Below are 16,887 nucleotides of genomic sequence, written 5' to 3' on the forward strand. Positions count from 1 at the left end.
GACCACCACCAACCTCACGTGTTGTTGCCCAGCCTTCCCTCACAGCCAACCATCTCTGCTTGGACCGCTTCCTCGTCGACTGCGGGGCTAACTCCTCTCCCAAATTTGTTGCTATGTTTGGCCCTCACCTCCGGCACCCTCCCCTTCTCTCATAAGGCTGACGTGGAGGCATTGTTTTGCATGAGCGTCGGTCCTATGGGCATGCTTGATGGCAAGCTCACTAAGAGAGAGGCAGAGAAGAGCGGAAAAATGACAGCAGTGCCAACTGGGCCCTACTGATTTTATTTGTTTTTGTGACTGGACTACCACATGTAAAAAAAAAAACTACTCTAGCTTGAGTTAGGGGTAATTTGTCCTGATTTAAAGGTTCAAGGTGTCAAATGTCTAGTACTATAGTTAAGGGGGTAAATCAGATTGCCGCATCAGTTCAAGGGGTAATTAAGACTTTTTCATATAAAACACTTTGTCCTTCTAATTTGTGCAAAATATAAGGTATTTGGTGATCTCGAGACAATATTATATTTCTCATGTACCAACTTCCATACTAGTTTATTACCAAGTACTAATTTAATTTTCACCTACCAACTTCTATTCCAACTAAAACTTTTTTCCATGAATTCTCAATTTTTCTACTTTCTTTTTTTTTTTGAAAAAAAGACATATTTCCTCATATTCAGGAATTGAAGTAGCATTTTTTTTTTCCAATCCTACAGGACTTGAAAACACATGACATGGAAGGAGAAGCCCTCTAATTGCACTATTCCATGGAACACAGGATTTTTAAAACGTGGAAATAGGAAATACACGGAAATAAATAGATAGTCAATCTCATGGAAAGTTTATTTTAAGTCTATATATCTTATCCAATTTCTTTGCTTTTTTACAGTGGTTCAACGAAACGACTATTCTTATATTTTTCATATGTTTTACAATCCTCTATTTTTTATTTACATTTCTATCATCATGTATTGGCTTTTTGTTCAAAAAAATTTGGTCACGGGCGCAAGGGGAATAGGGAATCACACGTACAGACGTCCAACAACTGGTTCACCCAAAAGAAGGCCAGTCGAGTGAATATAGAAGGATGCAAGATATGAAAGGCCCGTTAATGGGTTGAACTGGGCTAGGAGCATTTTGTCCGTCGGCAGTTACCGGCCTGTCAAGTGTTAAGGGCTGAAACAAAGCGTGTAGTTCATAATGCCGTGTAAACCATCAATCTGTAGTGCAAATGGTGGAATATTGATTTGATTGGTCATTCTGTGCAAAACTGTCCGCGAATGGCTAGATGTCATGCCCCCTTCTGTGTACTGTGGACTGTGGTTTTGTATGACTGTCTGTGTGCGATCCCATCTGAAAATCCTTCGCCGATGGCCCGATGCCTTGATCTGAACCATCGGTTCGTGATCCAACCGACGATGTGAAAGTTTAAACAAGAGCAGATCCCTGTGGGACTAATACTGTTGCAGAACATGAATCACACTCATCCTTGCACTGGCCATCCCTTCCCCTACAGCTCTACTTATAAGCAGACCATCACTCAAAACCCAAATCCATCACTCGCATTACTACTCCCCCTCCAGCTAGCTCTTGCTGCTCAGTGCTCAGTGCTCACTGTGACAGCACAATGCCACCCTTACATGCCGGGAGACCGGGGCCTCTGCTCGTGCTCCTCGCCGTCACACTCGCCGCCGCCGCCGCCACCGCCGTGGGTGCGTCGTCCGACACGGCCCCCTTCTACCCGTCCGCGGAGGAGGCCGCCGCCGCGCACTGCGAGGGCACGCTCTACCCGGAGCTCTGCCTGTCCACGCTCGCCGACATCCCGGACCTCCACACCAAGTCCCTCCCGGACGTCATCTGCGGCACCGTCAACCGCACCAAGGACGCCGTCGCCGCCACCTCCTACAACTGCTCGCACTACATCAACAGCAAGTACCTCACGCCGCGCGACCGCCTCGCCATCTCCGACTGTATGGAGCTCCTCGACACCACCATGGACGAGCTCCAGGCCACCACCAGCGACCTCGAGTCGCCGGCCGTCGCCGGCGGCAACAATGGCTCGGCCTCGATGGCCGCCAAGCGCGTCACCATGGACCACGTCATGACGGAGCTCTCCGCCGCCATGACCAACCAGTACACCTGCCTCGACGGCTTCGACTACAAGGACGGGGAGAGGGTGCGTCATTACATGGAGTCCAGCATCCACCACGTCTCCCGCATGGTCAGCAACTCGCTCGCCATGGCCAAGAAGCTGCCCGGCGCCGGCGGCGGTGGGATGACCCCGTCATCGTCGTCGCCCGACACGGCGACGCAATCGGAGTCGTCAGAGACCACGCAGCGGCAGCCATTCATGGGGTACGGGCAGATGGCGAATGGGTTCCCGAAGTGGGTGAGGCCGGGAGACCGGCGGCTACTCCAAGCGCCGGCGTCGAGCATCACGCCCGACGCGGTGGTGGCGAAGGACGGGAGCGGCGGGTACACGACGGTGTCGGCGGCGGTGGCGGCGGCGCCGGCGAACTCGAACAAGAGGTACGTGATACACATCAAGGCCGGGGCGTACATGGAGAACGTGGAGGTGGGGAAGAGCAAGAAGAACCTGATGTTCATCGGCGACGGCATCGGCAAGACCGTCATCAAGGCCAGCCGCAACGTCGTCGACGGCTCCACCACCTTCCGCTCCGCCACAGTCGGTAAGTACACGCATCCTATCTCTGCATTGATGACCATGCATGCTAATTGCCTGCTTGCTACCTGCAAATTGATTCCCAACGTCTCCAGTCGACAGGACAGTACGCCATTGACAAGTACAAACAGTGCCCTAGCTTAACTACTAACCGGAGTGAAGCTGTAGTGACAGTAGCGGCGCTGCTGTGTGATGGGTGGAAAAATTAACCAGTTATATATGCTGCTGATTGGTTACTATATACTCCCTCTGTATTTTAATTCCGTATTTTAATGTATAACGCTGTTGACTTTTCGATTAACATTTGACCATTCGTTTTATTTAAATTTTTTGTGTAAACATAAAAATATTTATGTCATGCTTAAAGAACATTTGATGGCGAATCAAGTCACAACAAAATAAATGATAGTTAAATAAATTTTTTGAATAAGACGAATGGTCAAACGTTAGACAAAAAGTCAACGGCGTCATATATTAAAATATGGAGGTAGTATAATTGTTGGGATACTTACATAGTTAGTCCATGCATACATATACCATACATTAGCAAGGGCACATTTTAACATAAATCGGTGAAAATAATGCTGGCGGCATTGGTAAATGTAGACAGTACACATATATTACCTTAGTAGTGTTTGTGGATCAGGTTGGGTCGTTTAGGTAGCATTTTGGAACTACCTCTTTGGTGGGTAGTAGAGCTGCGGCTACCCATAGGATTGGATTCTCTAAAATCGTTCTTCTAAAAACCTAGGTACTCACTACCTTTACGCACACGTGAAATGCGCCTCACGTGAAAGTTAGTGTGGTACGTACATAGATTTACCACTAATGTACATTTCTTTAATCCTAGGAATATACTAGCTAGGAAGGGGTGAACGTGGACCAGTCCAGGATAGTTCTTAATCCATACTATTGGTCCATTAATAAACGAACTAACTAAATTTGATATTTACAAAAATGGCATGTGCCCACTCTTAATAAGATGCATAAATGCATTTGCAGGAATTTGCATGTTGTGTGTCTCTTTCCGTAATCAAAAAGTATTAGCTCGATTGTGAGTACACATGCGCCTTCTGTGGACTGACGAATACATACACGATGGCGTGTCGACGTCCACCCCTGTATTCGTCAAGTCATCAAGGCCGGAACCAAAGTGATGTGACTACCCCGCTCGCGCACCAGTGTGTGCTTGAAATACTTTTTTTTTTCTAAAAAAAACATAGTTTTTTTTCGAATGACTGGACTAACAAATCCTCAGATTTATAAAGTTACCATCAATGTCTCGTTGTTAACGAGTGCATCGTCTATCATCGAAAGAATAATTAGCTGTAGATATGAACACCCATGATAAGTCTAAAACATAAATTCGAACGGATAAGTCTTAAAATTAAAAACCTAGCCAGTTAAGCTAACCACGCTCATTTCACGTGCTTGAAATACCTAGCAGTAGAGTTTTAATTGATGATGATAAGTATCTTTACGTTGGTCTATTTATAGTATTGTATTATCATTATTATTCATTCCAAGTAAAATTAATATTAATCGTTAATTTATTAGCTTTATTACTAATATGAGAAAGAAGTATACAGTTAGTATAAATAAATATAATTTATCATATTAAAAAATATAAACAGTCTAGATTTATTCTACCAGCACTAGCATAGATCAATGTTATCAGTATCTCGATCCATATCACAGTATCTTACGATACTATGATTCTATCAAGCTAAAACAATACTGATCCTATATAGTATCTTAATTTTCGTAGTATCTCGATATTACTATTCATTTCCACATCATCCTACGAAATCTTAGTTAATGTGCCGATTCTACGACCCTACAAAATATATTTAAAATTAGGTGGATTGAAAATAATATGAATAAATACACTCAAGTTTACATATAAATCAATTAAGTTTATCAAAATCGATATTGTATAATTTAATTTATACAACATATTATATATTTTATTAAAAAAATATGTACTTTGTAAAATCTGAGAGTATTCCGATTCTATTGTAGTATTCCGATACTATAATGGTACATAAAAACGATTCTAGCTAGTATCTTGATACTGATTATCAAGAGAGTCTATTTGTAAACACGTCTCAAATAATAATTAAAGCCCCTGTAACTTATACTAGAGATTTGCGGTACGGTGCGGGCTTGCGCGAACAGGAGTACCAAGGAAAAACACTGCTCGACCACGTGATTGAAGCGGTGAAACACAGTTAAAAATAAAACGTTGTCCTTTTGCATGCATATCTGCCGAACAGTAGAGCTGATAGGTGTTCTGCACTAGTTCCAAGCGTCCACCAACCACTACCAGACCAGACGACGCGCAGCGGCACGCGCAGGCGGAGGAGCTCAAGTAGTCGAAATGCTCGCTACCTTGCTGTACAAATTTACGCACACCAACTGCACATATGGATGTGGTCCTAAGTCCCAACTCCAAAGCGGCTCTGAGAAAATAAAAATACTCCTAACACACAATAAATTAATTTAATATAGAATGTAAGATATCTTAATACTACATTCAGATTTATGAATACTATACTAAGTTATATTACACCACATATTAGATTAATTAATGCATTAATACTTCTAGCTAGTTAACTAGACATGCGAGCTATCCCGGTTGGAAATATCCTTGTACCTGTACTGGATGAACGATGGGGATTTAACTGGGGTAACTGGGGTTAGCAGTGTAGCGTGTGCCAAGCGGGTACATTCCCATGCACACAATGCTGCCCTGGGCACGTACGTGTGTACGTCGTATATACTTCCATGTACGTATTTTATCGGACACGCCACGTTGACAGTGGACAGGAGTACGTGTCTCTGTCCACTGTCGGCATGGCGTTTTCCGATAGATCAGCCACGCAAAGGCCTGCAAGTTCTACAGGCGCACTACCAGCTACCAGCAGCTTGAATACCGTGAACTGGACAGAGACATGCCTCTTCAGCATGCACGTTGTTAAGCCAGCATCAGCCAAATTTATTTCACTGGTAATTTTACCATCCTTAAAAAACTATCTGAAGATAGCGTTTAAAATTTCAAAACAAAATTTCCGAAATCCCCACCTCCAAAAAAAAAAAACTACTTCACCCGAGTTTTTTTTTTTCAAAATTTTCATTTCTTTTTTGAACTTACAAAAAATATTCAGATTTTACCAAACTTTGTTCAATTTTTAAATAATTTTGGACCGAAATCGGTACATCCCGATGGAAATACCTTAACAGATATGTTAAACCTTACCAGGAGATACTGCATTTTCTACTATAAATTTTGTTATACTTCACATAGTAAGTATCTTGAGGTACCGGAATTTTTTAGTGGTATTTACAAGTACTTTTTTAAGCACCGTAAATTTCTCTTGGTTCATATATATAGCTATATATTCCCTCCGTCTAAAAAAATCAAATCCTGGGTTCGAAACTCGACACATGTGTGTCTCAAATTTAGGATTGGGTTTTTTTTTTTGGGACGGAGGGAGTATATGTCATACTTTGTTAAATTAGCTAGTGGGCTGATCTTCGAATTATAGTCCAAACTAAAAAGGATTAAAATTTTAGAATGATTTTAGGGGTTTTGATCGTTATTTCCATTGCCGGACACTTCGTTGCTAAGAAGCTACCTGGTAAATAATGTAAAAATAATTATTTTAAAAATTCAAACTTCAAAATCTCTTTGGATTATAATCAAAATCCGAGACAAACAAGTTTAATTAGCCGAGTCAGATATTTGTCGGGTTCCTCGAATTTTCATACTACAAACAAGTTTGTGCTTTTCCTAGCTTGACGTGGCGCCGTCCTTTTATTCGCCTAGCTTTAAAAAGTCTGTGAAATGCTATGGGCCTATGGCAATCTTGAGCAACCTTGTTACACGTACGAGCTAGCCAGCCAGGTCCTAGAGATTTTGCCTTTCCGGCTGGCCGCAGCAGCGCACTGCTCTGCATGTACTGACAAAAATCGCTACACGCGGGTTCCCTGTGCTGTGCGATTCCAGCCGATCACGCGGCGTGCGTGCCCCCACACACCGGTGCCTCCTCCCCTGCCGCGCGCCGCGACGATCATGCAGGCGGTGCTCTGCTCTGTGCGTGCATGCGTGCATGCAGTCCACCTCATCTCCCGGCGTTGCACACCTACGCAGCAGCGCAGGCGACGACGCCCGCCCGTGCCGTGACCCACCGCGCGCGGCTGCGCGCGCGCGGCCGGCGACCTGTCCCCTTCAATTCCTCCTTGCTCTTGTAGCGTGTCGCCGTGTCGGTGGCGAGTCAGTGCTCTGCCCGCGCGTGTGGCGCGCGGATCTCCTGCGCGGTGCATGCGGTCGCGGTCGCAGAGGCCACCATTGGAAGTTTAAAGCCATTTCTAAACTCAATTCACATGAGATATAGTGATCACCAACCTGCATGCATACAGGAACAAATGTAGAACGAAAATTATTACCAAGTGTTCTAGATCTAATACTCTGCTTTCATGTTAACATGAGCTAGGATTAATAGGATTTCAAAGTTTAGCCTGTGTGCTGTGCACCACATGGCATGTACTTGGATTCGCCCCTGCATGCATATGCTTTGCTCCGCCACGTGTCTGAGTTGGATAGATAGATGATTGTAGTTTTGCGATGACTATGCGCAATTGTATTCCTGTAAAAGTTATTTGGGTGACTCAATTACTAGAACTCTTGTGAGATGGATCTCATCGAAAGAGGATTATCTGATTTTTTTTTTCTCTTTGACTTTGAGCCATTGATACATGAGCTCGTTGGATAGTGGTCACCTACCCACACGTAAGAGAAAAGTAAGTCCGAAAATTTCCACGCATCTGGACTTCACTCTTAGCACTAGTGTAAAAACGTAGAGTACATGTTGCTAGCTAGCGAGAATGCATGTACAAGAGCAGTGTAGATTGTAGAAGGACCGATGGACAGAACATATCAAAGACTGTAGACCGTTGGTTCCGAATCTAGGCCGTGGTACTGCTTCTCCAATAACTCTTGTTAGCAGGAGTTTAGTACTACCTCTACTTTTTATCTAACGTTTAACCATTTATCTTATTTAAAAAATTTATGCAATTGTTATATATTTTATTGTGACCCGATTCATCATCAAATGTTCTTTAAGCATGATATAAATATTTTCATATTTGCACGAAAATTTTGAATAAAACAAATGGTCAAACGTTAGTCGAAAAGTCAACGGCGTCATACATTAAAATATGGAGGGAGTATTATCATATAATGGAAGGGTGGCCATGGAACTATGGTAAGTCGTGTTGCATCACACATATAGGTTGGAGATAGAAGCAAATTAAGGTGGAGCCATCCATGAATCGATCGAATTGATTGATCGATCCCATCTCATGCACACTTTTTTCTCCCGCTGCAGGACAAGTAATATATAGCTGTCCAATTATTCTCTCATCTTGCTACCGCTGTAGGGTAGCGCCCCACCGCGCTAGTCCTTGCAATGGCCAATAATGGATCATAAGATAAGATCATTGGCTCCTACTACGTATCTAGTGTATCACTTGATGCCTCTAAGGGTGTGTTTAGTACACGTCAAAATTAGAAGTTTGGTTGAAATTGTAACGATGTGACGGAAAAGTTAAAAGTTTATGTGTGTAGGAAAGTTTTAATGTGATGGAAAAGTTAAAAGTTTGAAGAAAAAGTTGGGAACTAAACCAGGCCTAAATAATATTGCAGGTGGGCTACTGCTACTTCCTGCAGATTGCACGCACTGAAATATAGTGGATAAGTGCGAATGCATGCGCAATACTCCTGCCTATCTATAATTGTACGGCAGAGACATTTCCTCTACCTTATAACTTTATTAAAGAGAAATTAATAGCGAAATATACTTGTTAGACGCCAGATATAATTTGGGATGGTTAGAAACTTAGTCCCTCCGTCCATAATATATAACCTGGAATCGGATAAGACATTTCATAGTACAGTGAGTTTGGACATGAGGATGTTTAGATACGTTGTACCATGTCCAGTTCTATATTCTTATATTGGATGGAGTAGGCCAGATACATGAGAAGAGTAGTAGATAATAATTGGAAGGCCTGAAAATACCTATGCTGATCTGGACCACCCCAGTTGCAACCTACGGGGTCGAGGTGGCCTACGGTTGATTGAGTTACTATGTGTCAGGGTATGAAAATATAAACGGAGAACGTACGGTTAAATCTTCAACCACGGACTAGGGACATGCATGTTTCGCAGTTTTGGTCGAGTGTCCACTACTACTCCATTTGGCGCTTGTTAGTTACTAGTACTAGTAGCCAAAGTTGGAAGGCACACCCGTGATCATTTGCCATTCCTTGCAAACAGCAACCTAGGCATGGCAGATCAACAGTAATATATGAATGGTAATTAAATACTAAACTCACGTACTTGGCAGGTCACCAGTAATAAATCAATGGTACTCCTCTTGTCGTATGGGCGTATGGAAGTCGGTGCTACGGAGTCTGCTAGGATCGTGTGTATCCTACTAGGACGCGCGAGGGGCGGCCGGGCATTTACTGGTTGTCGCTGTGTGCGAATCCGCAATTCCGCGTCCTCCTCCCGCATGCCATGTGCGCGCGGCTTGATTTCATCGCAGCGCCTGTCCGTATCCATAATCCTTTTCTCAGTTATCATGCCTTTCCTGTGTCTGGCTGGCCATCCTCCACCGCCGGGACCGTCCGGGAGATCCGGCCAGCGCCGTTCAACAGCTTTTGTTTTCGATTACTCGTCGTTGCCTCGTTGGGTTGGGTAAGTAGAATTTACGGTAGGAATTTCTCCTCTTACTCATACTTCTACCTTCTCACTGCGCTGACGGCCCATCTATAGTCAGTGAGCAAACAAGCATGGGCGCGAATTTGCTAACCGGGCCATGACAATTTAGCACCATGTGCAAATGGGAACAGTTGGGCCTCTAGTGGAAAACATGCATCCTAAGGTGTAGGAATAAGTCCACTTTAATTACCTCAATTAATCTTATTTGTATCCATCAACCGCAGTATTAGATATTTTGACCCTCCAACTATCGAAACAGGTGCAAAAATGACTCTCTCAATGGTTTTTGTTGGCGGTTTACGCTGATGTGACTCATTGACTTAGTCTAACCGGGCCTACATCACGAACTCTTGGTGTGTCCTATATTTTAGAGAGTTAAAGTGGACCTACTCCTATGATCTATGAATTAGGCCCATAAAAACTTTAACCATATAGAAGAAAGCCTTTTCACTAATTATTTGGCGTGATTATGGTGCAGCTGTGGTGGGCAACAACTTCCTGGCCCGCGACCTGACGATCGAGAACTCGGCCGGCCCGTCGAAGCACCAGGCGGTGGCGCTGCGCGTGGGCGCCGACCTGTCGGCGTTCTACCGGTGCAGCTTCGTCGGCTACCAGGACACCCTCTACGTCCACTCCCTCCGCCAGTTCTTCCGCGAGTGCGACATCTATGGCACCATCGACTTCATCTTCGGCAACTCCGCCGTCGTCTTCCAGAGCTGCAACCTCTACGCGCGCCGCCCGCTCCCCAACCAGAGCAACATCTACACCGCGCAGGGGCGGGAGGACCCCAACCAGAACACCGGCATCTCCATCCAGAAGTGCAAGGTGGCCGCCGCCTCCGACCTCCTCGCCGTCCAGTCCAGCTTCAAGACCTACCTCGGCCGCCCCTGGAAGCAGTACTCCCGCACGGTGTTCATGCAGTCAGAGCTCGACAGCGTCGTCAACCCCGCCGGGTGGCTCGAGTGGAGCGGCAACTTCGCGCTCGACACGCTCTACTACGGCGAGTACCAGAACACCGGGCCCGGGGCCTCCACGTCCAACCGGGTCAAGTGGAAGGGCTACCGCGTCATCACCAGCGCGTCGGAGGCGAGCACCTTCACCGTCGGCAACTTCATCGACGGCGACGTATGGCTCGCCGGCACGTCCGTCCCCTTCACCGTCGGGCTGTGACACTGTGATAGAGCGCGCTGGGTTCAGGGCGTCATGGCAATAAGCGTGCTGTGCTGACAAGTGAAGAAAGAGGGGGCACCAGTTCGAATCGAATACCATGTTGCTGTTGATTCTTTTATTTTTGGGCCGAAATGTGTAACATGTACCTATACGTGATTCAGAAATTACCATTCGATACGGGTCCGTATTTACGTTCTCCATACATATGAAGTGGAGTGTTAAAATCAGGTGTATTTTTCTCTCTCTGTTTCTGGCAGTGGGGTTTCGTGATCGAGATGAATGTAATGGTGTCCAATCTTGATAAGCGCTATAGAGCAAATAAATTGGGAAACTAATTTTTGTTTGGGGACATCTTTTGTTCGGAGGTCTCCTTGAGAATACATCGTCCTACGTAAATACTCTCCCTGGTGATCACAAGGGGCGTGATCTTTTCCTAAAGTTTTGAAAGTTTGGCCGATTCTTGCCCTAAAGTCATATATTTATGACGGGACTAATATATTTTCAGATGCGTGGTTAGAAACTATAAGCATATTTTACCTGTATTGCTGATATTTAGGTGGAAAAGGGCCAATGGGCAATGGTACCGGTATAACGGTATATTAACCATAGTAGGAGGTCGATGTTCTCTGACAAAGTGCTTGAGTCAAGTTCAAATTAATTTCACTTCGGATGGCTAAAAAATTACCATGTAAAATCGGATGAAAATATAAAGATCTACACCACTAGATTTATCGATATATACATTGTATGCTAAATACAATTGTTTTCATGCATGGAAATTGAAACTAACCATGGTGCAAAGTGTGCTAACTAGTTAGGTTTATTGTTGTTGAACTATCGACCCAAATTCAAGTCTTAGACTTGATATGGATACTCATATTTATGGTTAATTATATGTTCTTTCAATGATAGACGACATAACGATCAACATCAAGACGTTAATAGTAACTAGCTTCATGAATCTTAACCTATATCATTTGGATGAGTGTGCGTACGTTGTGAGTGCCAACATTTGTACAGTGTTTCTAAACATAGAAACTATCTGTAGTGTATCAACTCAAATCTATTTTAAAATAGAGTAAAATACACTTTGGCCCATTTGTAATTACCTAAGTTTTACTATGGATCACTCTTTACCTCATCTTTCATTTTTAACTTACTATTTTTTGCATTTAGGATAATCCACGCTCTATTCACGAGCACATCGGCACCCTCAAGCCAATCATCTCCCTTATTTACGTGCAACTCACATCTGCTGGAGAAGAGGTTTGATGAGGTTAGACGAAACCGTATAGGGTCGTCCAAAGTATAATAAAAAAAATTAAAATACCTAATCAAAAGTAGAAAGATAAGGTAAAGATGATTTAAAGTGAAACTTAAGTAATAAAATGTGGTCCATAGCATATCACAGTCTTTAAAATGTATTGTATACAAAACACAGTTATACGTAAGCAAAACAAAGAGCTCTATATATAATTCCAAGTCTACTTTTAAAATCGCGCAAAACTGTATGAAAAAACTGCTAATTTGGCTAAGCTGAACTTCCTTGGTAAGCAAAACCACAAGAGTGAAAACTTGATCAAATGGCAGATTCAGTTAAGGCCCAATTTGGCCCATAACCTAGCGTAGTTTTCGTGGGAAATAAGTTCACTTTGACTCCCTTAAAAGTGACCTGAATCTAATCCATGACCCTAAACCACAAAACTGGATATCTCGACCCCCGAATTATTAAAACCGGTGCAATTGACTCCCTTGACAGTTTTGGAGGACGGTTTTGATGACGTGGCGCCTACGTGGCAGTATTGACCGGGTCTTCTTTACACGCAGCGTTTAAGTGGTATTAGAATTAAAAAATAATAATTCATTTATCATTCACACAAAGGATAACATGTGAGACCCACTTATACGTGGGGCCCACATGTCATCCTCTCTCCGCCCCTTCTTCCTCCTCCCTCTCTCTCTCCCTTATCTCTCTCTTTCTCTCCCTGTTTCTCTATCTCCCTTCCCTCTCCGGCTCTCTCCCGTCGGCCGTTGGTAATGGCAGCTGGCGAACAAGGGAGCAGTGGCAGGCGGCGGCGGTAGTCACTGGCGGGCGCCGGAGAGGGAAGGGAGATTGCCACCGGCGGGCACCCAGCGGGATCGTCTTTGTCGTCGTTGCCGTCGTTGTCATCGTCGACCTCTACGGGGCGCGCCGTCTCGCAGGCGGAGCCGCAGAGCAGATGCCGGAGCCGCTCGGGTTGAGGAGCGTAGATTATCAGTTAGAATCCGCTCACGTAGTTCATGAAAAAACTTGTAAGCAAGATTGATGTGCCCATGCACTCGATCGGCAAGCTGCCAACATCTTCCAGAGAGAGTTTGCTGCTGAAGGGTTTTCTTTAATCATCAAATAAGCTTCCAGATGCACCCGTCCAGTCTGCAGCGCCGCAGCGGCACGATGAGCCCCGACCAATGCGTTCCACGAGACGGCATTCTTGGCAGGCATTTCATCGAACGCCTTCCGTGCATCCCCGAGGCGACCGAACTTGCCATACATGGAAACAAGCCCATTCCGCACATAGCGATCCTTCCCGCAGCCAATCATCAAGACAAGGCAATGCAGCTCCATCCCATTGGAGATGAAGACCAACACGGCGCTGGCGCGAGAGCTCTGGTTGAATGCGCGGGCGCAAGATTTGAGTAGCGCAGGGAAGGTGGGAAGCGAGGTGGAGAGGGAGCACGAGGAGGCATGGTTGAAGAGGAGGAACGCGGACAACGGGGCCGGGGAGGAAGAGAAGGCGACGATGACCGGGTAGACGAGTGACGGCGAGAGGACAGCCGGGGCCGCCGTCCTTCGCCGCTGCGGGCTTGCCTGCCGCCATGCGCCACCGACCGAAGGGGAAGAAGAAGGGGGAGAAAAAAGAGAGAAGGGAGAGAGATATCCGGTTTTACGGTTTAGGGTCATGGATTAGGTTCGGGTCACTATTAAGGGGGTCAAAGTGAACTTATTCCTTTTCGTGGATAAGTACTTGTTTGGAGGCCCAATTTAGATAGCCGAAGGTTTTTCGGCTTGTTAGCCGTCCTCATTTTTCTTTTGGTGCTGGAATTTCCCTCGGCGATGGGGAAACCAGTTAATGTTGGCGCTGCGTTTTACTACATAGAAAAGCAAGTACAGGGCGGTGATGAAATAATCAATGCAAGCCAGCATCTAATCTTAACTTTGCAGCTTCTGCGCGGATGCAATGTCACTCATGAATGGCCTGGTCCTGAATCGAACCAACTCATGAACTGGTAAGCTAGCTACTACTGCGGATCACGTACGGTCGGTGGATCATTTACTGCGTTGTTCACTTTAATCTACGTGCAGCACCTTCATGGAATGAGCAGCACGTACTTTCCATGATCAGCAGCAATAGCAAAAGTTACGGGAGCATGCGTGCAGCGTGCATCACCTGGTGGATAAGGCAGGGGATGTATGTGATCCAGGGGAGGGCCAAATCGCATAAAGTAAGATGAAACTGCAGCTAAAAATTTGCCGACGATTACGCCGCCGTACGTCGAGTTCTTCCGTAGTAGCTGCAAGCCTGCAACGAAGCACGGGCTTTGCTCAACGCACGTCGGCTTTGGCACACCGCTTCGTCCCCTTCTTCGGTTGCTCCCATGGCTTACACGTCGTCGCGCTGTGCAGAGAAATGTGTACGAGATGTGATGTCCATATTAGCAATGTGCGTGATGCATGCATGGGCTCATGGACGCCGCGCGCGCCAAACAGGAGAGAACGCATCCCGCACAAAAAGGCCACAACCGGCACGGCGCGCGGCGCGCCAACATGCCGCATGTGTGGTCGCCGTGTGCCCCACCACCCCGCGCGCGATCGGCTCGATCGGCGAATCTGCCCCCAGATGAGACCCGCGTGATCGACGGCCCACGCAGGCGCGTGGCCGTGGAATCACCTGTCGCGCGCGCGTCGGTTGATCCGGCGTCACGGAACGATCATGATCCATCGACCATCAAAGCCGTGAAAAAGTTGCCGAGATCGGCGGTGAAACCTTCCGCGTCGCACGCAAGGCTGATCCGGTGCGGTCGATCTGAACCCGAGACGTGGAAAAGCAGCTGCGCCCACGGCGGACGGCACGGGCGGACATGCCGCGCCCGCGCCGTCTTCTTTGACGAGATCACGGTGGCTCTTCGCCTACTTTGTTCCGTTGCTCCGGCGTACTTACGGTACGTTTCCCACGTCTCGTCTGATCATCTGTGCACTGTGCTATTCCTTATTCCCTCTATTTCCCTTCAGGATTCAGAGAGGACCGTCGATCGGTAGCAGTATGGCCCCTGAGGTTAAGGGCCCAAACTATGAGATTACCGGTCCCAAGTTTCTCCTGTTCAATTGCAATTTTCGCCTTATTTTCAGCTCAAAGAAGTACTAATACTAAGAAATACCCACACGGGCTCTCAGGCTCTCGCTACATTGAAGTACCAACTTTTGCTGTACAACTTCAGTGCTAACTGAGCTTGGTTGTCTGAACCAACACTCCACACAAAACAGGCCCAATTCAAAGACAGTTCGTGCATTGTTACTCAGTATACTCTAGTACTTATGTTAACCGGAATATACAGTAGTTTAGTGGCTTAATATCGGCGGTGATTCAGTTTTTAGTGGCATAATAGCCGGCGGTGATGCAGGCCACAGCACAGCAACCCTCCCTGTGGAGTGTGGAGTGTGGACTGTGGACTGCCAGCCGCGGCGGGTTGCCCGCTTGCCGTTTCCGAGCTCCCAACACAGCGATACTCATGGAGTATATTTTTTCCCTTAGATAATAGTAGTAGTACATGCTTAATTGGTTTTTTCCCATGGAGTATTTTTACCTCCTTTTTTTTCTCTGATCTTTGTATATTTGTTCCCTTGATAAACCAAAACCGGCCCAACCATACACGGCAAACGTATCCTCGGCTACCACTATGCGAAATGGTAAATTGAAACCATGCCATTATAATTTTATAAAGTTTGAGATATACCATCGGTATCTCAATGACATGTAGAACCCACATGAGTCAATAACATGTGGGTCAGAATGGCATATCTCAATTTTTACAAATTATAATGGTATGGTTCCAATTTTCCCTATGCGAAATGGACTGCCTTTTTGGATCAAAGCTTCAAATGAGATTTGGCTTTGCATCCTCTTATCCTTAGACCCTATTTAGTTTCCAAACAAAACTTTTCACCTTATCACATTAAATGTTTAGATATACGCATATTAAATATAAAAAAACTAATTACACAGATTATGTGTAAATTGCGAGACGAATCTTTTAAACCTAATTGCTCCATGATTTGATAATGTTGTGCTACAGTAAACATTTGCTACTGACGAATTAATTAGGCTTAATAAATTCGTCTCGCAGTTTACATGCGGAATATGTAATTTATTTTGTTATTAGACTACGTTTAATACTTCAAATGTGTGTCCATATATCCGATGTGACACACCAACACTTTTCGTATCGCAAACTAAGGCCATGTTTAGATCCCACCTCAAAATTTTTCACCATGTCATATCGAACGTTTAAACACCTTCATAAAATATTAAATACAGGCTAAAAAAATAACTAATTATGCAGATTGCGACTAATTTGCGAGATGAATCTTTTAAGCCTAATTGCTCCTTGATTTGACAAATATGGTGCTACAATAAACATTTGCTAATGACGGATTAATTAGACTTAATAAATTCATATCACGGTTTACTGATGAATTCTGTAATTAGTTTTTTATTAGTATCTGAACACCCCATACGACATATTATATAATACCCGATGTGACACGCCAAACTTTATACCACTAAAAAGAGGATGGACTTGGTGAACTACGGCCTGGTTTAGTCCCAACTTTTTTTTTTAAACTTCCAACTTTTCTATCACATCAAAACTTTCATACACACGTAAACTTCTAACTTTTTTCTTCAAATTTTTAATTTTAGTCAAACTTTTAATTTTAGCGTGGAACTGAACACATCCTACATGTTTTGATGCTCGAAAATGTTGTGAAAAACTTTCAATACGAGTAGTACAGATTGCTCAGACGGGTCGTCTCACCACCATGGGCACGTGAACGAGCTCATCAGCTCAACCCCTTGGAACACGCAAGGCTATGGCAGGAATACCAGTAATAAACTGTTCCATCCCATTCACCCAGAAGAAAGAAAAAATGGCGCGAACGAATGGGGAGAGGAAAAAAAAAACGGCAGAAGAAAAAACTGTTCGTGTCTTTAAA

At 44.9% G+C, this 16,887-nt stretch overlaps 1 protein-coding gene across 1 annotated transcript; it reads left to right on the forward strand.

The window, feature by feature from the left end:
- The first annotated feature begins 1,537 nt into the window (after positions 1–1,537).
- On the forward strand, positions 1,538–10,980 carry LOC127772869 (pectinesterase-like). Its single transcript, XM_052298856.1, has 2 exons — positions 1,538–2,687; positions 9,946–10,980. The coding sequence occupies exons 1-2, from the start codon at positions 1,625–1,627 to the stop codon at positions 10,635–10,637; spliced, it is 1,755 nt and encodes a 584-aa protein (XP_052154816.1). The 5' UTR covers positions 1,538–1,624; the 3' UTR covers positions 10,638–10,980.
- The last annotated feature ends 5,907 nt before the right edge of the window (positions 10,981–16,887 follow it).

This window comes from Oryza glaberrima, chromosome 1, assembly GCF_000147395.1.
Source record: "Oryza glaberrima chromosome 1, OglaRS2, whole genome shotgun sequence".
In the NCBI taxonomy this organism is placed as follows: Eukaryota; Viridiplantae; Streptophyta; class Magnoliopsida; order Poales; family Poaceae; genus Oryza; species Oryza glaberrima.

Coding starts and splice junctions, on each gene's coding strand:
- LOC127772869 (XM_052298856.1), top strand. CDS start 1,625: ATGCCACCCTTACATGCCGGGAGACCGGGGCCTCTGCTCGTGCTCCTC. Junction 2,688..9,945: donor CTTCCGCTCCGCCACAGTCG/GTAAGTACACGC, acceptor ATTATGGTGCAG/CTGTGGTGGGCAACAACTTC.